This window comes from Brachyistius frenatus, unplaced genomic scaffold (genome assembly GCF_029030835.1).
Source record: "Brachyistius frenatus isolate BFR_SWC_R1_liver_20210118 unplaced genomic scaffold, ASM2903083v1 Contig_10, whole genome shotgun sequence".
Classification (NCBI taxonomy): domain Eukaryota; kingdom Metazoa; phylum Chordata; class Actinopteri; family Embiotocidae; genus Brachyistius; species Brachyistius frenatus.
Window position 1 is genome coordinate 3,488,513 of NW_027210609.1, and position 26,012 is coordinate 3,514,524.

Sequence of the window (26,012 nt, forward strand, 5' to 3'; positions counted from 1 at the left end):
CAGATTATTTTCCACATCTTAAAAGCGTAAGATGTTCGATAACTCTGTTATAGCATCACTCTGGCTCTTCGCACACCTGGCATTAACACGCATCCAACAGTAAGTAGACAGCTCTAAGTACAGGTGTGGATGCAGCAAAGCCACATTGAGGATGCATTGAGATCCGCTTCCACCACACTCGAGGGGAATTTGGTGGCATAAGGCCACATTAATTTAGCAGTGTGTAGGTGAATATGTCCTGGGCCACATTGAGGGACTACCTATGTAACGGATGTGCGGTTTGTATGACGACAACATCATATTAAAGTGTGAAACCACAGACTTTTCTGCAGACTAGTGATGGGAAATGTATTTCTGCCTCCTGCCAGTTAAAAACAACAACACATTTGTTTTTCCAAACAGAAATGGTCGATGTCTTTATTTGCATATAGAGCGGGGAAGTTGGATCAATTATTAATCACAAACTGTCGAGACATATGTGGAGGAGCATATTAATGTCTTGGTGTGAACATGGCCTCTAACAGAATAATTGGATTCCTCTTGTGTAGATGTGTAAATCCAAATGTTTTTATGTTGAAAAATACATCACATTAATACATCAGAATGTTCATTTGGTGGCAAATTTTGTCCCACAAAACTCATACATTGTTGCTGTTGAATCATCAGTGTATTGGATTGGTATGCATCACACAATTGGAGATAATTGAATGAGCGTAAAACTGTTCCTTAACTATTTGGGCACCACCTGGGAGCTTCATCAAGGAACATGATGATTTTCAGTGATGTATTGTTGTTGCCATCACAACTATAACTCAGATTTTCTGTTTTCTGTTTAGGGATCCCCTGGTAACCGTGGTTTCCCTGGTCAAGACGGTCTGGCTGGTCCCAAGGTGAGTGTCGTCACACTTACATTGTAACTCTGGGAACTTGAAACTTGGAATTCTTGTTTTGATTTGTTTTGTTTGTTGATAAATGAAAAATGGGTTTTCCCATCCACGCCTGTATTTCTCATCAAATGTCTTTGAAAGTCATATTCAAAATTCATAAAGAAAAGGATTGTTTCAGTTGTCATAGCAGTAACTTTGACTAGTCTATTAAAATAGAAATGTAGTATTTAAAAACAAATTGTATACTTTTGTAACCTTTGTTGTATAAATTGTATTTATAATTGTATTATTATACAAAATAAAGGAATAAAGCAGTGAGCATCATTTTAGGAAAATATTTCACTGTGCATTTAAATGACTCAGTTGTCCTTAATGACATCTCTCAAAAATAATTTTTCACCTCATTAGCTCAGAATAATTTTCAAATCAAGTTAGATTGCACAAAGTGGTTCACAGATTTGAAATGATATGGTCTATGGTGTGCGTAATAACTTATTCACATCTTTAAAGTTTATTCTGAATTTTTGATCAGCACCCAACTGACGACACAATAAATACTTTTTTCTATAAAAGGCAAAAAACAGTTGTCAGCAGTGATGCATGTAACCCCACCATGTGGCCACAAGAGGGCAGCATATCTTACAAACCCATCGTCACGCACCACTGACCTACATGTCACCAAAACCAATATCTCATTTACCATTATCTTCCCACAGACAATTTCATTTGTACCAAAATGAATCTGTCAGACTTTAATCTTCTCATCTCCAACAAGTCAATAAAACTCCTTTATACTATTAAAATGGAAACTCATTTCCTCTGGTGTTTCAGAATGGTGTCACCTCCTTAGTGATTGACTGACTGATGTCTGTTTTACGCTCTTTCTCCCAACATAGGGCGCCCCCGGTGAGCGTGGACCCTCTGGAGCTAGTGGTCCCAAGGGTGCTAATGGTGACCCTGGCCGTCCTGGAGAGTCTGGTCTGCCTGGTGCCAGGGTAAGTTCCCCCTATATTGACAGTGCAATATCACATCTGGATGTTTGTGTTCTGCAGAAATGTGTAATATCTGTTACAGTTAATATCATCCCTAAATATTCAATGCCAGATGATAACACCCAATGTTAGAATTATGCACAATTATGTTATTGAAGATAATATGTCTGTGTTGATATTTAACAAATTATTATTTAGTTGTAGGTCTGCGTCAGTCTAATGCATTGTTATTGCGGATCATATCTTTGTCCTATTGTGAAAAACATTTATTTCCATCCATTGTTCATTTGCTAGCAGCTTCATTTTTATCTTTAAGTCAATTATGTGTTGTTTTTTTTATCTAACCCAAGACACACGAGAATTTTCTGAACTCATAAACATACAATTAAAAGGGTGCTCCCACTATTTGGTAACACATTTTAATGAAGTTCACTTGGAAGAGATAGACAGAAAACAGAATGGTCAAAATTTGATCAGCAGAGGCCAATATATTGTAAATTTGAATCCATTTCATGGGTCAATCTACGAAAACACTCGATGCTAAATTTCTCACAAAGCAACTGACATCTTTCATTGAGTTGGCTGTGTGTTAAAACACTTCTTAACCAATTTAGAATTACATCCTTATTACATTGTCAGAGTCTCAAAGGACAGCTAAAAATAAATTGAAGTTTGCTCAGTGGAACCATAGATGGTGTCTTTTCTATTTACAAAGCCTGCCACCAAATTACCAACAATGCAACTCGGCCACCAACAGTTTGGTCAAAGATCTGGGTGTGTTACTCTAGTAGCAGGTAACTTAACCGTGAATTGATAAGCTCAAGGAAAGATGATGCAAAGGTCTGGAAAGCTATTCTTTTCTAATTCATAACCCCCAGAATGTTTTCCTAATGCTGAATCAAGTGACATCATTTGAGACAGTTTTACAAATTTGGCGCAGCGTTCTCTGCCAACTCTGGTCACATATGAAGTAGTGTTCCCAAGACCTGTGAACAGACTAATAGGTGAGGTTGTTAAACTTAGAAAACTCTAACTTCAAGATCCTAAGACGTGGGTGTGTGGCACTCCCAAAGAGGAGTAAACTGTCCTTTATGTGGGAAATTAGTTGAGTTACCCTTCATTCTTCAGTTTAAAATTCACAGTTAAAAATTTTGGATTTCACTGGACAGCATCAGTACTTGCTTTTGGAGTTATTTAACCTTGCACCAGTTACCTAAGCGGTTGTTACTGTTTGTTTACAACAGTGAGGAAATATGAAAGAGCCCCTGGAGTAAATAGAAACCATTAGCATCAGTATCCTTCACTGTCATTCATGTTACAGTTCGTAGTCATTTCCATCTATAGGTGCTAAACTGCAGCTTCTTGCACACAATGCCAATCAGAGGTGTAAATTAAATTTCCCACAGTGCCATATATTCTATTCCATGTTCCTACCTTTATTTAGCACATGCCTTCGTAGGGATATGTGATGACTCATCCAGATTTCTGTCTGTGTTTCTGCTGTCCTTCTCTGACAGGGTCTGACTGGACGCCCTGGTGATGCCGGTCCTCAAGGCAAAGTTGGACCTTCTGTAAGTGAACTTTTCCATGTTGTAACAGCACTAATGTTGGTTTTGTGTCTTTGTAAATCAATAGAAATAACCACACAGTATGTACACTCTTTCAGACAGTTTTTTTTAAGATCACATGCGGAACAGCCAGGAAGAGAGACATGAATTTGACAAAACGTGCTCGCAACACGTAACGACTCATAAGTGGTTTCATCAAATTGAATTGCAGGAGATTTATTCACCCATTATCCACCAGCTTTCTACTGTAGCTTGCCTCAACATTCACATTAAGTTCAGAGCACAGGCATTTCCTCAACCTCACTTGTTGCTCCATTTGCTAGACAGGCTCCTGTTTTTCATGATAACATTTTGCGATACATTCGATAGTATGCACTTTGTTTTTGGTGCAGTTAACTTAGTTTGATGTCCTATAAAACTGTTTACATCAAACCTTCACTGAAACATCCATGAATTATTTTCCATTGACTGGTTTCTCATGTAACAGGTCAGTAATTTGTCTATTTGAGCAACAGAAAATGGGATTGTTTTTGTTGCTGTTCATTAATAGAGTGAATTTCATAGTTTTTGCTAAACGTGAAACACTTGCAAAATAATAACACATTTTCTTTATTTTTTAATGTTTTCATGTTGTGACTCCAAACCTTTCGGATCCAGTTCTGATCAATTCGTCTGAACGGTTACTTCTCTCCATCCCACATTCCCAGTCACAATTATATCATGACATGATTACTTTTACTGAAAATTGTTTAGATTCTGTAATTTCATTTAAAATTTCTCTTTGAAACATTTTGATCATAATGTTTTCTTTGTAATTGTGGTCTCTAAATATTAAACTGTCTTGACTTTTCTTGACTAGGGAGGTGCTGGTGAGGATGGTCGTCCAGGACCCCCTGGGCCACAGGGAGCCCGCGGACAGCCTGGCGTCATGGGATTCCCCGGCCCCAAGGGAGCAACTGTAAGTAGTTAGGCTTTTTGTAGTTGTGAGTAAAAAATTGGATATCCTCTGTATAGCAACAAGACTCGGTAAAAACCTAACATATGGATAGGCCGTGAGGCAGAGGGCTTCTAATTTGAAATGGATACAGGAAGCCACAGCATTTGGCCTACCGGTGGTGCAACTTTGATCACTCACTGACATTTGCCTTTATAGCGCTGACCTTGCTGTATAATATTTTCTGTCTTATTTGTACATACTAAAAGCATTTAAACTAACCGCTGCATTTAATTTCTGTTGTTATCAGGGTGAACCTGGCAAGTCTGGTGAGAAAGGACTGTCTGGAGCTCCTGGTCTGAGAGTAAGTTCTCTTCTTCTACTTTAAATAACCCACTAGCATCTTTTAAATGGGTCTTGCATTTGCTGTAATAAAAAAAAAAAATCATCCAGCCAGTATTATAATGTTTCTATTTTATAATATTTTAAATTTACCATTGTCTAATTGATTGCTATTTTTGACACTGATTTCAAAATATACATATTTATATAGAGCATTAACTAACCAGGTACATGACCATATCACTGAATGGTTTAAGAATATACACTATTGTGAGACCAGATAAATAGCTTGCTAAAGTAGTGTAGACCTTGTTTTTATTCAATTTTCATGGTTATCAGAAGCTCCAAATGATCAATTAAATACATTTTAAGCTTTTTGTCCTAATAAGGTGTTTTGTATTCTGTAGCTACTGTGACACTTTGATCCACCATTATTTCGCAGTTCAGCTTCCACATGAGAAGCATGTTGAAAAGCTTGATTTTATCTATCAGATGTCTGTCTAGTTAATAGCATCACTTTTGGCTTAACTGTTGATATCTATATCTTCGTCCCCCTCCTGCCACCTCCTTTCTTTTCTTTCCGCTCAATCTTCCCTCCTCTCCCCAGGGTCTACCTGGAAAAGATGGAGAAACCGGCGCTGGTGGACCCCCAGGCCCTGCTGTATGTATCTCTATCTCCCCCATCCCACTCTATTTGGCTTTAACACTGATATTATCTCTCCCTTTCATAAGTCTGCACTTAGAAGGAACCTTTGGTATCTTCATTTCCCAGACTGCCTCTATGATAGTCCGTCTGGGGAAAGAAAAAAGTCCTTGACACAAATGTCTGGACATTTTAAGATGGCACCACTGACTGACAGACTTTCAGCTTGTTTTGAAGTTTATGTTTCAGTACACTAAACAAAACAAAGCCTATTAAACCTCAGAAAACTTTGTATGTTAAAACTCAGTAATTTCTATAGTGTTAACTGCAATCAGAGCTGCGTTCCTGGAAAACTACACAATATTTTTAAACGTGATGACATCAGAGAAATTTAGCTAATGATCAAATTTGATTGTGGATTATCTATTTAGGGCCCTGCTGGAGAGAGAGGAGAGCAAGGACAGCCTGGTCCCTCAGGCTTCCAGGTGAGTTGGTCTTAAATGGCTTGTTAAAGTCTAAATGTATGAGTGCAGCTTGCTCTAATTTTGTCTGGAAAATATATGACTAAATGTTTCACCATTTATACAATAGAAGCCTGGTAATGAAAACTTTACTCAGTTTATTTCTGGTATCCTACTGAGCTGTGCAGAAATCACTCCAGACTGATCTAGGCCACGCTCCCTGATAACAATCGATCTTAGAGGTTAAGAGGATTTTCTACGAGCATTTCTGGAAACACTTTTAAATTTCTATATGCGTGTCCCAAAACATCACTTTGGAGCAAGGGCTCACCACTAAGAGCTCCTTGAGGTCAGCTGTGTGTGGTGTTACAGAGAAACATTGATATACTTTAATGAAACGACACATATATAACTGTATGGAACATGTAGAATATGTCAGCTATACTTAATATACATTAGAAAATGTCTTAGTGTTGTAAGCAACACAAGGAAATGTTTTTACACTTTGAAATTATGCTTAAGGTGCAGTTAGAAGTCTACAGCTCACTGGCTTCAATGATTAATGTTACTGCCTCACTAATGATTTTTCTCCTGTCCACAGGGTCTTCCTGGACCTCCTGGCCCCCCTGGTGAGGGAGGCAAGCCAGGAGACCAGGTTGGTGCACTTTTCTTTTAATGAAATACAGCTTATAAGGTCACACAATCACATAATCTTTGAACTTAGGGGATGCTGTTATCTAAATCACTTGACAGTGCCCAATATAGCAGTTTCATGCACTTTGTTTTACTCCCAACCAAGACAGTATTTGCATTTGTCTTCTTTTATTCCAGATCTGTGTCCTAAACTGAATCAAACAATGAACTCTGAGGCTGTGTACACTGTTGTTTCATAAAAGCATCTTATCATTAAAGTGCTGCTATTTATTCCCAAAGTTATTAGAGCTGTTTGACAGTGAACGGAAAAGAGTAGCATTTAAGATGTTGTCTTTTTTTAACATGTATTTTTATACTTAATACATCCTGTATATATCTGGCTCTCACTACTTATTTTGAGTTTGCTTGGCCACCACTTTAAGACAATTTAAAGTACACCTAAATGTATTAATAGTAGTTGTGTTGTTGTAGTTTACCTTGTCAAACATACGTGGCTTGATTCGTCACTCTAATCCTGTATCTGTTAACTTCTCAGGGTGTCCCTGGAGAGGGTGGAGCTGCTGGTGCCACTGGACCCAGAGTAAGTTAACGGTGTTCATGTAACGTCATCACACTCTGGTCATCTAATTGTCAGACATGCTGTTGACTGTCACTGTGTTGCTGCTCAGGGAGAGCGTGGTTTCCCCGGAGAGAGAGGAGCCGCTGGCCCTCAGGGTCTGCAGGGACCCAGAGGTCTGCCTGGAACTCCTGGAACTGACGGACCCAAGGTGAGTACAGTGGCCGAGAAAAGGCAGCTTTTCAATTGATCAAAACATTGTTCCCTGAGGTGTACCCACACCACTAGCAGACATGTTTCTATTGTCCTTGTGCCAGATTTCTAATACGCTTATCACATGCAACAGCAGAAACACAGTAATCTGAGCACATGACTAAATAATAATGACCTCAGGTGTTTTTAAGTTGAGCTGTATACAGTCAGTGTTTCAGTAAACATCACATTTAAATGAACAATCAGTGTTCTCCCCCTAAAAGTGTTTATTGGAGGAAGTAAACCACTCAGATCCTGACTCATCTTGTGATAAGGTTTGTTAGTAGATTAAAGTCCTAATGGAATAGCACCTCTGTTAAATTTTCTTGACAATGAACATGGGAATTTATAAATGTGAGATGACTTTGTGGTGCCTTGGCAGCGTAAGGGATAAGTTTCCAAACTAGACCTTGTGGTTATGTACCTGATACGATTATCAGTCAGTCCATACTCTCACTTGCTTTTCAGCCATCAACAAATTCCAACCGCTGCAGTCATTTTTCACAGCTGCACTGTGAGTAGAGGCAGGAGCTAATAGTGGCTGCACTTCACAGTAGTGGTTTGTTATCTGGTCAGATTTTAATCCCAGTTCATAGGTTTTCTTCCCTCAAAGTCAGGCAGGAGCAGATAGAGAGGGTGATGATTATAGAGCTGACATAAGTGTGATGGTGACAGTGATGGAGGAGGGATGAGCAGACAGTCTGTAGTTGGCAGAGCAGGTTTCTCAGAGAGACACATTATGATTTGTTGCCCATGACACATTGTGCATTTTATCGCCCCTTAAATTAGAAAATACCTTCAAAGTATGCACAGCCAACATTGTGGTTATGTGAGCCCTGTGGTTACGACTTCATGACTGGAGATAGTTTGTCTGTTCTCTAGTCTGAGGCTGCAGCAGAAAGCACTGCTGATAAGCCTTACATGTTTTGGCCAGGAGTGGACCTGGTGTAGGCACTTACAAAAATCAAAGTCGGCATTTGCTTCCTTTTTTTCTTTTTTTTTGGGCTTTGATATGTGCAACAGATATTTTGTCATGATAAAACTCCTTTTTCAGTTTAAATACAGAATAAATGGTCAAAACGAAAACATGGAATTTCAGTTTTTTTTTATGTATAAAACTGATGGACCAATTATTTGATAGTTATTTTTTCTCTTGTAGAAATTGGGGGGAAAAAGTGGGTGCAAGTTTATATTAATCCTTCTCTTTTATTGTTTCCTCCTGATAACCTTGAACAGAACATGCAGTGACAAAGATGAGCATTGTTCTCTTTTGTTGAGTAAGCTGATGTTGTCTCACTTTGAAACAACACCATTTCTGTGTTTTTGATTCACGTATAAATAAGCACAAGGACTAGGTAAAAGCAATCTGAAATGTGACAACAGAACAGTGTGACAATAGTCTTGTGTCAGAGTTTCTCACGTCTGTAGCAGCTGTAGTTATTCAGTATACAGTCAACTGAAGTAACTTTTCTATCTGTGTCTGTATCTCAACCCACTGCTATCATTGCACTGACCCATCTCCTTTTATTTATGATCCATAATAGGGCGCTATTGGACCTGCCGGTACTGCCGGTGGTCAGGGACCCCCCGGTCTACAAGGTATGCCCGGAGAGAGAGGAGGTGCAGGCATTCCTGGACCCAAAGGAGACAGAGTAAGCCAGGATGGAGAGGACCAACGTTAAAAATTTAATATTTATAAATTATGTTGTAGATATGTATAAATTTCTCAGCCAGGTGACTGACTTTTTTTTTTTTTTTTATTCCCACAGGGTGACCTTGGAGAGAAAGGACCCGAAGGTGCTTCTGGCAAAGATGGTGGCAGAGTGAGTGACTGTCATCCAGTTTAGTTTTCATAAATGATAATAGCCAGTGCTATATACTTTCATTTATTTTATACATGTTTAAACCTGCTGTGCGGAATGTTTGTCTCCCCCTTCTGCCTTTGAGAGTAATTACAGAAAACCCAGTTGACGCACGCCTACATCATAGACTCCGCTGTAACCCACTTTACTGCCACTGTTGCAGCTGTAAAATAGTAGATAAATGAAATAAAAGGTGTCAAAGCCTCTGCAAAATGACCTGTTTTACTATCAGAATTTGTTCCATTTGGTAAGTGTAGAAGAGTCATATGATTTAATTATTTTTTTCAACATTAAAGTTAGCATAGGGCTAAATTAGAAGTTAGCGGAAGTCTCTGGTGTACACACTCTATCCATAGAGCATGCCCAGTTCGCATTCATTCGGCCAGCACAGGAATGTCCCACCAGACAACCCATGTTAAAACTCTGTAGCGCTATAGCTTTAACTGTTCAAACATTTAAATCATTAAAAGCTATGCAAAGATATGATAATTTTTTTTAGGGCTCATTTTAAAACAACATAGTAATTCTTGTCATTGATCAAACTGCTGCAAGTCTTTATACTCTTTCCTTGTTTCCTGTCACAGGGTCTCACTGGTCCCATTGGTCCTCCTGGTCCTGGTGGTCCCAATGGTGAGAAGGTGAGTGTCCTATCATGTTTATCATAGTCCAGAACTGTTGGCCCAATAAGAATGATTTTTTTTTTTTTTTTTTGCCAGTACTCTAATGCTGTAAATCTCTTGTGATTGTGATTTTCTCTGGAAAAATCTTAATGATTTGTATAATTTAAAAAAAACATTTTTTACACGGTTTATGTTTTAGGAGTTTGGGGCATGAAGGCCATGTCTGTCACAGGCTGCTAATCTAAACCAGCTGTTTATTGCTTGATGAGTGTCACTCATTGTGTTCCTGTGTTTTCTTGTAGGGTGAATCTGGTCCCTCTGGTCCCTCTGGTGCTCCTGGTACCCGTGGTGCTCCTGTAAGTGTCACAGTTTATCCAATATCAGTTCACTATAGAAGTGATATGCAATTGTTTTAGCAAGTACATACCAAATTAAGATTTTAGTGCATGTATAGTACTTCATAGTGTAAAAAGACCCATATAGATAAGTAATTCTCCACCTTACCCTGCGTTAATTTTAAGGAGGGTTCTTGAGGTATTCAATAATTTAATGCTATTCAAAAGTCAGATTTTCTGTAGAGACAATAATTTAAAAAAAATTAGGGATGCTAGTTTTAAAACAGACCATCTGTGTTGATGTTTGAAAGGTCTTTATTTTTGAACAGATCACCCATTTATCTCACTTGATCTTAGCTCAGAGTTTCAGTTGCTTTTCTTGCTTCATCTTTCAGGGTGACAGGGGAGAGACTGGACCTCCTGGACCTGCTGGTTTTGCTGGACCCCCTGTAAGTAAAAAAAACAACATCAACAGCAAAACAGCACTATGACTATCTCTTACTGTAGCTCGTCAGAAATCTGAGGAACATGATTCCGGTGCCACAGACTTCTAGACTTCTTTCATCATTAATAATCATAAAAAGACTGAGAAAATGTACGATCTTTTTTCATTTAAAACATTTCAACCATTGGATATGAGTATTACACATGCTTCAACTTTCCACATCACACATGTGTACTTTGCCTATTGATTGACCTCAAAACTAGTTTTAGTTTTTAAACTCCAATTTCAGGTGAGCTCTGATTTAAAAACAGTCTTCTCGTGTCAAACTTTTCACCATTACATCATTGTGTACAATGAAGCTCAAACATCGAAGAGAAGCAACATTTACCAAAATACATTTCTGATTGGACAGGGACTTTGATTGTTGGATTGAAGCACAGCAGACATCATCAGGTTAAAACTCAAATCAAGCTGCCATCAAAATGTTTATTTAATTCTCTACATTTCAAACAAAAGATTTAAAACCTCATCTTGCGTTTAGTCAGGTGATAACGAGAATCCAATTTAAATAGAAAATGTTTTTTCTTTATTAAAAAGAGTCATGAGCTGCCACATGACAGACACAAACAACACAGCTTTTTCACAGTTGGTTTTATGTGGAAGTACTTGTGAATTCTTTTTTTTTTTTGACACCTGTCTTGTTCCTTCAGTGTGTTATTCCGTGGGATGAGATCAGTGTTTAGACTGTCAGAAGTCTTTGCATCACTCACCTGTTTAGCTCCTCCCAAAGACTGTAAACATATAAACTAAATGTTTGTAATAAGCTGCATACTTCCAAATGGATTTAATTAATATATTTGTGACAACACAATTTATCTTTGTAAAGTTTGTTTTGTCTAGGTTTCACTTTAATTAATTATTGTATTTGTGTCAGGGTGAATAACACAACAAAGCATCTAAATAATTTTCGGTTCACAGTTTACAGACTGTAACATCTCATCTTATCACAACAAAGACTGAAAGCAGACACGGATGCCACATTAAGTATATTACTTCAAAAGTAAATACCACTTGCTGTGAAAGTCTTTGTAGAACCAGCCAATATGGCCTCGTGACAATTACACAATAATGGTAAATACTGAATGTGGTGAAGCAGCAGTCCCTGTAGAGAACAGCCATTAAATCAGCGACCTGATTGTGTTGGGATGTAAAGTATACATTTGTGTTTTTATTTTTTATACTTTAAGGGTACTCCAGCAATTAAGTATTGCTTATACACAAATTTAAGAGGCTGACAAAGGCAATAAAATCAGAAGAGGAAAAGATATCCTGACTTATAGTCTGTAAACCTATTCTGGCTCCTGCCATTCCTCCAGCATTTCAACTTAGCAGCATCTTTTCATTAGATCACCCCCCACCACCTCACCCCCGCCTAGACTTTGTACCACAGGTTTTATGATTTCTGTTGTAAAGCCAAAGAAAACATTACACAATGTTTCCATAGGCTGAGTGTCATTAACCTTGACAAGTAAACAGACCTTTATGTACTGTTTGAAATTGGTGGCATTGCCTTCAATCAAATTGATCTTAGGGAATGAATTAGCAGCCATTCTCGATTTTTAACAAGTAGCTCAATCACAAAAACAAGTATGTGTTAATTTAGTGCCTGATATATTTCATTATTGTTTCTATCCATTTCTTTCAGGGTTCAGATGGTCAGCCTGGAATCAAGGGAGAGCAGGGAGAAAGTGGACAGAAGGGTGACGCTGGTGCCCCTGGACCCCAAGGACCATCCGGTGCCCCAGGACCTGCAGTGAGTATCACTATATGCTTTTTTTGCTCTCCCGCTACACCAGTCATCATGTTTTTAGCTTTGTATAAACCTAGATATTCAGGGCTTATACCAAAACAGTGGATGTTTGCAGCCTTGGGAAGTTGTTATTTTAATAATTAGAAACATTACACAACAGCGAGATAGACACGGTCAGTCTTTCCTACGAGAAGAGAAAATGTTATGCATCCACAAATCAGCAGGAAGGGAGAGCCGTCCGTCTCAGTGATTGTGCCACAGCAGGCAGAATAAAAACTTGCTGAGGCAAACAACACATAAAACAAATGTTTGACAGTAATTCTCAACAGAATGTTTTCTCTCCCAGGGTCCTACAGGTGTTTATGGACCTAAAGGTGCCCGTGGTGCTCAGGGACCTCCTGTAAGTGACCTTTTGTTCAACACTTTTTATCTTTAGCAAATTGTTTTCCTTTTGAGTCTTTGTTTTTTTTTACTTCTGTTTTATAATGTTAGCACATTTAGAAACCGATGTTTTGTGTAATTTTTTGGGGGCTTTGCCTCAACAAATCTTTCTCTGTTAGGGTGCCACTGGTTTCCCTGGAGCTGCTGGCCGAGTCGGACCCCCCGGCCCCAATGTAAGTTCAGTGTCCTTCTGATAACTTAACCCTACAGCCTTCATCCATCCATCTAAGTTCATAGGAATATGTTAAAATACACCAATAGTGCTGTTACCAAAAAAAACAAATATATGACACTGATAACAAATTATATTGGGAAATATGGGAAACTGAAAGAAAAATCATATATCACCCCAAGTATGGAAAAAAAGAAGAACAATAAATATGATTTATGTTTCAAAAGGAAGATCAAGGTGCAGATACAGGATGCAATAATGTTTTTGTAAATGCCACCTGACTTGTCACACAAGAAGCCTTTTAATTTGCACCTGTAAAACACTTTCTCTTGCTTTTACAGCACCTACTCACTTTCAAAACAGTATGTCTGACACAGTAGGAGATTGTTTTTCGAATAATGTTACATTTGCTAAAAGTAGGTGCGATATTTTGTGAGAAAGAAGTGTGATGCTGTAAGACTGCTGGATACGGTATGTGTTTTTGGAAGTTAGTTTAAGATGCCCAGGGGATAATTAAAGTAATACAAATTATCTGTAATGCACTGTATGTAGGTGCTTGAAATGTTGTATATTGTACGTAGATGTATAATAATGTAATGGTATCTCCTGCTTGTGGTTTTATTTCATGCCTGTTATGTCATACACCTTACACTTCTCAGGGTAACCCCGGAGCTGCTGGTCCTGCAGGCTCTCCTGGTAAAGATGGACCCAAGGGTGTGAGGGGAGATGGTGGACCCCCAGGCAGACAGGGTGACGCTGGACTCCGTGGTCCTGCTGGAACTCCTGGTGAGAAGGGAGATGCTGGAGAGGATGGTCCTCCTGTAAGTCTGTCATTCTTTATTCATACTCCCCCATGTGACCCTCAAGACAGTGGCTTTTACAGAATATACTTCTTGACATTGCTATGCTTGAAATACCACTGCAGTTCCTCTGACAACCACATGCACCAAATTTTGCTGTTTTAAAAAGCCATTGTAGAAAGAAGAAAATGATTAAATGTGTTTGTTTATTGTGTATAGGCAGACATAGATGCCAATGTCAAATTGTATGTAGCTCTGTCAACCCAAAGAACCAATTTCACCAGTAATGGACACTCTCTCCATTAATGCGCAGAGCTGTCAGTGTCCATCACTGACAGTAATAGCAGACCAAGACATATGACACCACAGGGCAGCACAATCCAGTGACGGGGTGATGACAGGACCCAGGCTTTTACCTTGCCTACACTCAGCGCTGCACACACACACACACATTATAAAAACATGACAAGTCCTATCATGATTATGACATACTGTATTACAGATGATAGCCTACTCCAGCGTGGAGATAGCTGCTGTCACATATTAAATCTTGAACCTTGTAACAACACATAAATCAAGATTTTTTTTCAATGAACATTGTGTCTCAGGTGTCACCAAGTCAGGTGTTTATTGTGAACATGGGGTGTTGAGGATGAAGTTGACCACAGAGGTGAAGGAGAAATTGATGCTGAAATGTGCAACCGCAACTGGGAATGAAATCCCGGGAAGTGACAGAAGACATAAATCACAGGTCATTTCAAGAGAATAGAAACATGACAGAAACAGAAGAAATAATAGGACAGAAATAAATTTCACTAAAATACAAGATTTCTTTAATTGGCAACTTCACAGCAATAAAAAAAATTAAAATAATACAGAAGTCCCTGCTCTTGGCCAAGATCTTGCATATAATCCCTCGTCAGTCTGACATATTTTTGTTTAGGTAATACAGACTGTGAGTTATTTATGTTGCATATATATTCAGTTATGGCACTTCTACTGGTATTACCATCTATGTCTGCCTATACACAATAAAAAATTTACCTACAGAACTGTCAAAGATATTTTTAAGCTCGTTGAGAAGTTTATTGTTAAACTTTAAAATGTCTAAATCATTACTCACCTCTTTTCATGTCTTGGTACCACTTCTTAAATGACTAATTTATCTATTTTTTTTTCTTTTCAGGGACCCCTAGGTCCTTCAGGTCCTCAAGGATTGGCTGGTCAGCGCGGTATTGTTGGTCTACCTGGACAGCGTGGTGAAAGAGGTTTCCCTGGTCTGCCTGGACCCTCTGTAAGTAACATAATGTTCACTTAGTTAAGTCAATAAACATGCAAATTGTTATTATTGATGAATCTGCCAACTGTTTATTTCAGTTTATTATTTAGTCAATACATGGCAGAAAAAAAACTAGAATATGTCGGTCCCTTTTTCCAGGAGCTCGAAGTGACATATTTAAATTGCTTGTTTTGTAAATATGTATTCAATTTTATCAGTCACAGAGCTGAAGAATATACTAATATCAATTAATTGATTAGTCAAGGGACAGAAAATTAATCAGCAACTCTTCTGATAATTTGTGCATCACTGAAGTAATTTCTCCTGTTTCCATCTTCTTCATTGGGTGGATTTGAGAGGTTTTTTTTGTCACCCACAGATATTTCATTTGTTTATTCAACAATAATCTTTGGGTTTTGCACCATTGATCAGACAAAACAAGACATTTCAGATAGCACCTTGTGTTTTTGGAAATTGGGATGATGGGTCTCTTTCAATTTCGGCCGAAGAATCAGTGCATTGCAGCCAAAGAAAATACATGCATGTCTATTTACTTGTCTTTTCTTAAGGTGCAGTGTGTTGAGCTCTACTGGCTCTAATACTTTTAACTTTCTCTTACATTTTATGGATCGAATGATGAACTGATTAATCAAGAAAATAACTGTCAGATTAACTGCCGATAAAAATGACTGTTGGTTGCATCCAGATACAATAATATATTTATGTGGTATAAAAGATTAAAAACAGAAAAAAACTGGCAATTCTTCCAGTTGAGAAGCTGGAAACAGCACATCTTTGGCTTTTTGGCTTGAGGAAAGATGAATCCATTGTCCAAATTGTTGTCAATCAAGTGTCTGTAGTAAGTCAACATGAAAGGTTTCCCTTTTACTGCTGCAAATGTCAGTTACATTACATTATGTTACATTTCATTTAGCTGACGCTTTTATCCAAAGCGACTTACAATAAGTGCATTTCAACCATGAGGGTACAAAACCCAGAACAACAGGAATCAAGAAACCTCTAATAACAAAATTGACTTTTAACTAAATAAATATTCATGAATCCACCTTAAGTGCACAATGCCTAATGTTTTGTCATGGAGTACAAGTGAATGTGAAAACCTGCAGACAAGCTCTGGACTGTCAGGTTGTTTCTCAATTTCCAGGACTAATTTTTAAGATTGAGAAACAGCCTCATTCTGCTGTGTCCTCATTAGATCACATTCAGATCCCGTCTCAGATGAAGCAGGGCTTTTCTCCTTGTGATTCTATTTGATGTACAGTATGACGTGCAACAAGAAGGCTCCCCTGCTTACATCTCACATGATTTGATATGTGACATGAGCCATGTCCCCTACTTACAACATCTCAGTGGGCATGTCCTTAACATTAATTATTCATCGGTATGCATGAAAGGGATGCCAAGAAATCAGTAGTGACGCCAAACTCACCCAGCAATGTTTCAAGATGAGAATATGCTTTTAATAACGAAAGTGAGATTGAACTGCAGGTACAGTTTGTGTTATATTTTTATTTATTCATAGTTTTCTTCAAGCTTAGTCTCTTTTAAATAACCAATTACAGTATTTCTGGATTGATATTTTATTTTATGTGTATTCTGTGAGTCCAGTGTGTCCAGAAATGTACTTTTTGTTCAAACACAATATAAAGCACTGTGTGAGGATAAAGCTCGGTCATCCAACATTTTTCAGGTCATCTGGCTTGGCTGAGGGTGAATTAGTTTTATAAACTGGTTGAACCCTTCCTACAATTCACCGGGCTGCAGCTGGTCATTGCTACTGATTTTCAAACTAATGTTTTGTAAACATTCTGAAAACTACTGCCCAAAACTGGTTTCCAAATGAATTTGAGGAGATTTACAGGCTCAGCTGTTACAAAAGTATTGTATTACAGGCATTTTATATAATTGAATAGTCTATCAGCCTTTTGGTATGGGCATGGTGGCCAAAACATCACATTACAAGAAATGACTGGGATTAAAATGCTGTCCAGTTTCTAAATTAATAAAATAATACGCCATTCAATTACAGATGATGAGAATCCAAATTAGCTTTATTTATTTTTCTGGAACTCTGCCACGTCATTACTTTCTCCAGTCAAGTATGGTGTTCCTCAAGGGTCAGTTTTGAAACCCATCGTATTTTCTCTGTACATTCTTCCTCTAGAGTATACGTTTATTTTCATTGATATGCTGATGACACATAGTTGTAGCTGCCCATTAGACCATCTGATCCTGGCATGCTGAGTCCACTACGTGTAGGCCTCTCACAATTATTACATAATCTCCCAATTATGTAATACATTTTTAATTATTTGAGCTGACAGTAATCATTTTTTAATTATCGTTAGAACCAATTCCATTTAGCTCTATGAGTTGAAGGAAACTAACAGAAATGTCATATTTCCATCAATATTTCCACATCATCTTCCACTGTTTAAAGTTTTACTGGCTTCATCTCTTTGCGGTGCCCTCTTCTGCTGTGGTTTTAATGGCACGAGTGGCGCCACCAACTATTTATCTCGGGGTGCTTAACTTCTAATATTCAACCGTAATTAAATGATCTATTCACATTAGCATCATGGATTTAGTTGGAAAACCTGTAGATATATCTTCTTATATGAGGAAGAGACATCAATAAGGTGTATGTGTATTATTAAATTATGATTAGGCTTATACTTAGTCTTTTTCTGTTAATTTTATGCCACTATCTATTAAACTGTCAATCATAATTATTTGTGTGGCATTTAATCTTCAACCAAAATGGAATGATCGTGACAATCTTAGCTACATGACTGGCTATGTGGTGTTAAAAACTGCATGTCACAAAACTTTCTGCAGCATAACAGATATCATTGTAATTTGTTCCCAGCACATGGCAAAACAAATCCTGCCTAATGCCGTTTCCCTGTCAAAACACATTAAGCCTGTTGCAAAGAATCTCAGCATTTGGTTTGATTTGGAGCTGAACATCTTTAAGTTTATGGAGTCAGGTTTTTGCCGTCTTTGAAGAACTTCAAAAATATGATTGATTTTATACAAATGTATCTTTCAAAAACACAGAAACCATTTTATATGCTTTTATCTCCTCACACCTTGACTATTGCAACAGCCAGACTGTAGAGAACTCAGCTGCTAGGCTTTCAACAAGAACCAAGAGAAGTGACTACATCTCACCTGTTTTAGACTCTCTATATGTTTTGGAATTGATTTTAAGATCTTACTGTTGATTGTTGAAGCTGTTCAGGGCCTCTCTCCTTGCCATCTGATCTTTGAGTCACATACAAGCCTGTACGTAGCCTGACATCCTCGGGCAGAGTACTTTTATCTGTTCCTGAGGTGCACCTGAAAACTAGAGGTGACAGAGCATCGACAGTCAAGAGCCCTGGAGATATCAAACAAGCTGTCCAAGGAAATCAGGTCATTAGAGTCAGTGACCTCTTTCAAATCCTCTCTTTTATCCTATACTGTTATTTGAGAGCCTTTCCTCATTTTACTGGATTTGTATTTATCCCCTTTTATTTATTTGATTAACTACCCCTTGCTGACATGGTATGTCATTTTATACTGCAATTATTTAATTTACATTTGTTGTGTGTTTTGTGAATCTTGTGACTTTAGAAATGAATTTTAAAAAAGCACCCTACAAATAAAAATTATTGTTAATATTGTATTTAAAATATCTAGTTTTAAAAGTTGTTAACAGTTTGGGCAACTGTGTGTCTCCTTTCCTTTCAGTGGTTGTTTTAAAATTTTTGTTTTGCAGTAAAAGCTGAGCTTTTAAGATGTAGACAGGCTGTGCAATGACAAAGAAGTGTTTTGACATCAATTTAGTTGTTTTTCATTTGAGAATACTTCTAAAATGGATTTAGACATACATTTTTTAAGCTGTCCTGTCAGGTCTCCTAAGCAAGTGTTACTGATGGTTTTAGAGAATTCAGTTCAGTTTTTTTCTGTAGCACCAAATCACAACACCAGTCATCTTAGGGAACTTAAATCCTTATAACAGAACTTTGAACAAAATTATAGGGAGAAACACAACTATTCAACAATTCCCACATGAGCAATAGCTGGAAGGAAAACTCCCCTTTAACAGGAAAGTGGGAAGGAATGCACCACAGAATCTGGCTGAATAAACAATATTGAGATAATATCCTCATCTCCACCTGAGGATTTACTGTACCTGCATACAGTATCTATTTTTAAATAGCAGAGTAGTTAAACCATATCTGTGTCCTGTCATTCACTGGGATATTAGAGTAAATATATAATCCCAGAGGTGAGTAGCAGTGAATCACGGGATGATTAGTGTCAGTGGCTAATTCATGATGTCTTACCATTCACTCTAATAATCAGTTATCTTCTCTCCTTTCAGGGTGAGCCCGGAAAGCAGGGAGGACCTGGTGGTGCTGGAGACCGTGGACCCCCTGGACCTGTTGGACCACCTGGACTCACTGGACCTTCTGGAGAGCCTGGCAGAGAGGTCAGAGAATGGCCAACAAACAGTATGAGTGTGTTTAGATTCACACCTGACACATTGTTTCAGGTCTAGTGGCTCTCAACTGTTTCCGTCCCATGATTGAAACAGCAGCCCCAGTCCATTAAAATGCACCGCTACTTGCGTCATGTCTACGTTTGCATTGTGTTTATACCGTATTATCAATGCGTTTTGTTCGAGCAGGGTCTATTGTGCAGCTAATGTATATTCAGAGGACATCTGGCTTGGTGGTAACCATTGACCCTTGATGCTGTTCTGTTATCTGACAGGGCAACTCCGGATCTGATGGACCTCCTGGTAGAGATGGTTCTGCTGGAATAAAGGTGAGAAACATAAAAAAACACCGGTTCAAATCCTCTGCTGTGATAATAAATTATTCAGCCTGCTCTGTTAACAGCCCTTACCAGCCAGTCTTTAGATATACGTAGTGATGATTTGGAAGAGGTGAAATCATTGTCGTATTAGTGTCATGATTGAATTCATGTTCAATGTTATGGTCCTCTGATTGCCCAACAACACCAGCACCTCTGATTAAATCAATGTAAACCTGAAAGATGGAGGTTTTCTGGCCTGTTGCAATACATTTTATTGATCCAGTAAACACTTCGCTAGAACTGTTTGAAAACTGTCTGTAAATTGGTGAAAATGCAACTATTTACAAGTGGAGTCATGTTCAGTCATGTTTTTCTTATCCGGTTGCCACAAATAACCAATTCTACTGCTTTTTTAGAATCTTTTTAGAGATCAAGAGTCTTTGCTGTTGGACTATAGTAGTTTCATTGAATTTTAATTCAATGTGTATACAGTGTATAAGACGTCTATATATAGCTGGTTAATGCCACAGCATTTCTATTTAGGTAGACAGCAGAGGTCCCGTGTTATCTTCCTGTTGTGACTGTTCTGTTTTCTTTGCTGCAGGGTGATCGTGGTAACACTGGTCCTGTTGGTGCTCCTGGCGCTCCAGGTGCTCCTGGTGCTTCTGGCCCCGTGGGTCCCACCGGCAAACAGGGAGACAGAGGAGAGTCTGTGAGTAGTTAATCCGACACAAGGAAAATGTCATTTTCTACATGCAGTAGAAGTTAGGTTTGTTTGGCATTCTAAGATTTATATTAGGTGGATTTTAGCCTGCTGAAAATTTGCATATTGACAAGTACTGCAGAGGAGGATGTCTCAAGTGTTTCATCCCTGACTGACCCGTGGTCTGAGAGAAAAATTAATGTCTGCTTGCTTTTCTCATTTACATAACATTTACTCAGTGTATTTTAGCAAAGGTTATCTACTCTTTCAACATGATTTGCTTCTTAAAAGTGCCTTTAAATGCAGGCAGATCTGATAACGAGCACATTGTTGAGCAATTCTTGTGGTAAAATAATGACAATAGGTTACACTGGGGTCGTATAGTATATACACACACTGACTTGCAGTTTAGGTGAGGGTGAAATGCGAAATCTCTGTTTAAAAAGGAAAAAAATACATCAATTAATAAGAACATTTGAACAACAAATATTAATGATACCAAAACTTTAAACACAAAATCTTGCAAAAGCACAGTGGTCCTTCTGTGCATCACCACCTTTGTTTTTTTTTGTTTGTGTTTTTCAGGGTGCACAAGGACCTGCTGGACCTTCAGGACCTGCTGGAGCCAGAGGAATGCCTGTATGTCTCTTTTTGAAATCCATTTTGGCCTGCAAAAATGACATTAAGCTTTGAAATTCACACACTTTACCAGGCCAACAAAGATGAGTGAGGATGTTGTCCACTTGTTCTCAGGGACCCCAAGGACCTCGTGGCGACAAGGGTGAGGCTGGAGAGGGAGGTGAGAGGGGACAGAAGGGACACAGAGGCTTCACTGGTCTGCAGGGTCTCCCCGGACCTCCGGTAAGCATGCTGACTGACTGTAAATATCTCTGCCTCCAGACCTGCCTCCTGACCTTGTTGTTACTTTACTTCCCCTTTTTTTTTAGGGTCAATCTGGAGACCAGGGTGCTACTGGACCTGCTGGACCTTCTGGACAACGAGTGAGTACAAACACAGTCAAAATTCTCAACTGCAATAAAAATAAAATCATAATTTTCTTCAAATGCAGTATCTTCAGAGCTTACATCTCCATCTGTGTATGTAGGGACCCCCTGGACCTGTTGGCCCTGCTGGAAAGGACGGTTCAAATGGTCTGCCAGGACCCATTGGACCCCCTGGACCTCGAGGTCGCAGTGGAGAGACCGGTCCAGCTGTGAGTACCTTCTTTCAATACCTGTTAAATGAATCTTCCTCTAAAAATTATAACAGGCTAAAAATCGATTTTTAGCCAGTGAATTTGTGCTTTCACGTATCTCAAATAATGTTTTTATTCTTCATAACAGTTAGCTACAGCTACATTGTGCACAAAACCACATATGTATGTTATGTGCTCATGGCTAAAACACCCTTAGAATTGGAAAAGATCCATCTTGAAAGTCCTTGAAATAGCAAGAGACTGACCGTGCAAGATTTATGCAACATGCATACCAGACCAAGTTATGTTGTTATGCAGGTCAGGTAACATGGTGTGAAGGGCAACAATTAAACATTTTGAGAAAGAATTGATAAACAAGCTGGAAAAAAAAAAAAACAGAAATACAGGCTAACTTGGCTAAAGCTTTTTAAAATAAACAGCAGCTGATGGACTTAAAAACAGGTAGAAGAAAATCTGTAAATGCGAAATAAAAAAGGGGTTTTAAAGCAACTAAATATTTGTTTGGCAACAGATGCATTGTTGAAACTAAGAGTGAATTCTTAGACAAGAAAACTGAGAGAACAGATGAGAGAACAGTTTTCCTGCATCCATTGTGGAAGACGAGGAGGGACATGTCTTGTCTGACAGAGAAAGGAAGACTAATCCACCATTAGTTCGAAATATGAAGTGTAATGTTTGCTAGACAGAAAAATGCATATGACCCTTCCATCTTTCTTCTTTTTCTCTCAGGGTCCTCCTGGAAACTCTGGACCCCCAGGTCCTCCCGGCCCTCCCGGCCCTGGCATTGATATGTCTGCCTTCGCTGGTCTGGGTCAGATTGAGAAGTCCCCTGATCCTCTCAGGTACATGAGGGCCGACCAGGCTTCCGGAAACCTCCGTCAGCATGACGTCGAGGTCGACGCCACACTCAAGTCTCTCAACAACCAGATTGAGAACATCCGCAGCCCGGAGGGATCCAAGAAGAACCCTGCTCGCACCTGCAGAGACCTGAAGCTCTGCCATCCCGACTGGAAGAGCGGTGAGTGACACCGAGAGGAATTGGTTAGATTGGGGTGAGGGGATGAAGCAGACAGGTGTCATGTTGGCAGCTCAAGTCAATATTTGGGTTAAATATAGTTTGTTTTGCCTTTTTCAATTCTGAGACAGTCTATTTTTGAGCGATTAGAATAACACAAAATGCCAAAACATTACACAATACATTTTCAAAGATTATCTGCTTCTTATGCAGCCAAGGATGATGTATCATCCTGGAAGCTGACGTGTTTGTTTTGTTTTTTTCCTGGCTGTAGGAGAGTACTGGATTGATCCCAATCAGGGCTGCACCATCGATGCAATCAAGGTCTTCTGCAACATGGAGACAGGGGAGTCCTGCGTGTACCCCAAGCCTTCCAGCATCCCTCGCAAGAACTGGTGGTCCAGCAAGAGCAAGGACCGCAAACATGTCTGGTTCGGAGAGACAATGAATGGAGGATTCCACGTAAGTTTTGCACTACCTTTCTATTTTTTTATTTTTTTTTTTACTTTCCGTGCCAGTGAAATATTCACTCCAGTGCTATTAGTAGTTGAATAATGGATTGACTCTTGATATTAGTAGGATGTGAATATGTGTGACTTACTGATGCTCAGAGCAAAGCCCTCTATCAACATGTATGAAATGTCATATTCCTATATAAACCAAACTACATGCCATCTCGGCACCGCTGTGTCTCAGATAGTAGAGTGGGTTGTTCTTGAACAAGACACTGAACCTCAAGTTGCTCCCGATGGCAGGCGAGCACCTTGTATGGCAGCTCTGTCACCATAAGTGTGTAAGTGTGTGTGTGAATGGGAGGCCTAAATTGCAAAGCGCTTTGTAGACTGCTAATGTAAAAAGTCTCTATATAAGTGGAGACCATTTAACATTTAAATAGTTTAAACAATGTCACACAGTATGTCTTAAAATAAAACAGTCAAAACCAACATAAGTGACCTTTTCTCGTGTAACAAGTTGTTATTCTGACTTTCCCCTCCTTTCCTGCCGTCCTTTGTAGTTCAGCTATGGTGACGACAACCTGGCGCCCAACACCGCCGCCATTCAGATGACTTTCTTGAGACTGCTGTCCACCGAGTCTTCTCAGAACCTCACCTACCACTGCAAGAACAGCATGGCCTACATGGACGCCTCAACAGGCAACCTGAAGAAGGCCGTGCTGCTGCGGGGCTCCAACGACGTGGAGATCAAAGCCGAGGGCAACAGCCGCTTTACCTACAGCGTGATGGAAGACGGCTGCACGGTGAGACTGGCAACCTAGCTGACACATGCATACATTACTCACACATTTAAACACGTAAAATGAGTAATAAAACACAAATGAGGGACATAAAAACGTGTTCACAAAACACTAGAGCTCACAAATCCTCCTGTTGATGACAGACGTTAAGCACTGTGTCTTTTAGTCTCTGGTGTTCATTAACCAAGATGGTATCATTCAGTTTTGGAGAAGTCATAGGTCATTTAACAGACGTTGTGCTCTTTATCCTTCTCCACAGAAACACACGGGACAGTGGGGCAAGACAGTGATCGAATACAGATCGCAGAAGACCTCTCGTCTGCCCATTGTGGACATTGCCCCCATGGATATTGGTGGAGCAGACCAGGAGTTCGGAGTTGACATCGGGTCGGTCTGCTTCTTGTAAAGAACGAGGAATTGAAGAAGAGAAGGAAAAAGAAGAAGTGGAAATTTGAAAAAAAAAAAAAAAAAGTAAATAAAATGAAAGAGCAGCACGCTTCAGATAAAGGAGGAGAGAAAGAGAGAAAACGAAAAATCAAGACACTTTTTTTTAAATGGGACTTTTTTCTGAGTAAAAAGTGCTTTTCCAAGTCGAACTCCGTAGGATATCTGCACTGAATGGCACCAGCAGCTGTCATTTGTGATTCATTCAGCATTGCCTCCAGTCAGCTCGCCACCTCCCTCCCTCCGGACACCCTGTACTCCCAGTAAGCCTTCACTTCACCCTTTGTGAACAGCAACCCCCCGCCACCACCTACTACATATCCATTCAAGAAGGAGGAAGTATGAGGAGAATACAGAAACATAGCAGGGAACGAAAGAGAGAACAATGTGTCGGTGTTATTTATTTATTGTTTAGGTTTGGGCCCCAGGTGTTGGAGGACTGAGTTTGTTGCCGAGTAATAAAAAGCCCACTTACACATATTTAAAACCTTATCCATCACCTTCCTCTCGTACTTCCTCCTCTTTTCTAATCATCCCATCCCTCCTGTGCCATATCCACTAAAGAATACATATCTCTTTGAAACCAAAAATCTAGCTGCCAAGAAATTGCAGGTGTTCCTGTTTCTACCACCACAGTGTGTATCAAAAATTACTGTGTATTATAATAAAGTCAATGGTGCTATTGTTGTAAAACAGTTTGTATTTTTTAACAACCGGATACTCATATGTAGTGACTTGTACATATGTATATATATGTATATGTGTGTATACATATATATACAGTTTCTTAGAGAGCATTTCACCCTGTTGTTCTGGATTTCAGGGTGATAAATGTCCCTGCTCCACCCACCCCTCCCCCACCCACCCACCCCTCGTACATAAACAAAAAATGCCCCTAATGATTTTTTTTATTATTATTATTTTTTTTTTTTTTTTTTATCAAGGCATGTCTAAATTGGAACAAATCTTTTTTTATTTTTATTATTTTTTTATTTTTATTTTCCGAACATTTGTTTTGGTATTTTAAAGCTACCTCACACACACACACACACACACACACACACACACACACACACACACACACACACACACACAAAATCATCTTAACACATCAAACTACAGCCTTTTAGCCCTGAATCTTTATTTACAAACCCCATATTTTAAACAAATATCAACATGACTGAGAAGTTTGGTCGCGAAAGCCCAATCTCTCCCCCCCCCCGGCCCTCCCCCATTTGCTGTGAGCGTTGACCCCACCCAATCCCTCTCTACTTCCTCCCATCAGTCCCCTCACACAGCGCGCACCCTCTGCCCCGCCGTACACACTTACACAAACACACACACACACACACACACACACACACACAGTCAAAGAGATTTAGGGTGTGTTTGACTTCGTTGCTGTTCGTTGCTTCTACAGCCAGCGCAGAGGGTTAATTTGTGTGAGGTTGTGTATATTTTCTTATTATTAATAATAGTACTATTATTAATAATAA

The 26,012-nt window shown here is 39.1% G+C and overlaps 1 protein-coding gene and 1 long non-coding RNA gene across 2 annotated transcripts in view; one reads left to right on the plus strand and one right to left on the minus strand.

The window, feature by feature from the left end:
• The window catches only part of col2a1b (collagen, type II, alpha 1b), a 49,378-nt gene extending 23,764 nt beyond the window's left edge, over positions 1-25,614 (plus strand). Inside the window, exons 24-54 of the mRNA XM_069690919.1 lie at positions 837-890; positions 1,784-1,882; positions 3,397-3,450; positions 4,307-4,405; positions 4,692-4,745; positions 5,331-5,384; positions 5,798-5,851; positions 6,429-6,482; positions 7,017-7,061; positions 7,150-7,248; positions 8,834-8,941; positions 9,059-9,112; positions 9,736-9,789; positions 10,074-10,127; positions 10,502-10,555; positions 12,257-12,364; positions 12,708-12,761; positions 12,922-12,975; positions 13,634-13,795; positions 14,961-15,068; positions 19,447-19,554; positions 19,839-19,892; positions 20,488-20,595; positions 21,172-21,225; positions 21,340-21,447; positions 21,534-21,587; positions 21,692-21,799; positions 22,532-22,820; positions 23,092-23,279; positions 23,833-24,075; positions 24,332-25,614. Coding sequence (XP_069547020.1) covers positions 837-890; positions 1,784-1,882; positions 3,397-3,450; positions 4,307-4,405; positions 4,692-4,745; positions 5,331-5,384; positions 5,798-5,851; positions 6,429-6,482; positions 7,017-7,061; positions 7,150-7,248; positions 8,834-8,941; positions 9,059-9,112; positions 9,736-9,789; positions 10,074-10,127; positions 10,502-10,555; positions 12,257-12,364; positions 12,708-12,761; positions 12,922-12,975; positions 13,634-13,795; positions 14,961-15,068; positions 19,447-19,554; positions 19,839-19,892; positions 20,488-20,595; positions 21,172-21,225; positions 21,340-21,447; positions 21,534-21,587; positions 21,692-21,799; positions 22,532-22,820; positions 23,092-23,279; positions 23,833-24,075; positions 24,332-24,478 — 2,937 coding nt within the window. The 3' untranslated portion in view covers positions 24,479-25,614. The remainder of the gene's footprint in view (positions 1-836; positions 891-1,783; positions 1,883-3,396; positions 3,451-4,306; positions 4,406-4,691; positions 4,746-5,330; positions 5,385-5,797; positions 5,852-6,428; positions 6,483-7,016; positions 7,062-7,149; positions 7,249-8,833; positions 8,942-9,058; positions 9,113-9,735; positions 9,790-10,073; positions 10,128-10,501; positions 10,556-12,256; positions 12,365-12,707; positions 12,762-12,921; positions 12,976-13,633; positions 13,796-14,960; positions 15,069-19,446; positions 19,555-19,838; positions 19,893-20,487; positions 20,596-21,171; positions 21,226-21,339; positions 21,448-21,533; positions 21,588-21,691; positions 21,800-22,531; positions 22,821-23,091; positions 23,280-23,832; positions 24,076-24,331) is intronic.
• On the minus strand, positions 9,858-13,714 carry LOC138616546 (uncharacterized). The gene is made up of 3 exons (XR_011310597.1): positions 13,625-13,714; positions 10,454-10,553; positions 9,858-10,125 (listed from the first exon to the last, which is right to left on the minus strand). It is a non-coding gene; the product is annotated as an uncharacterized lncRNA (long non-coding RNA).
• Positions 25,615-26,012: the final 398 nt, after the last annotated feature.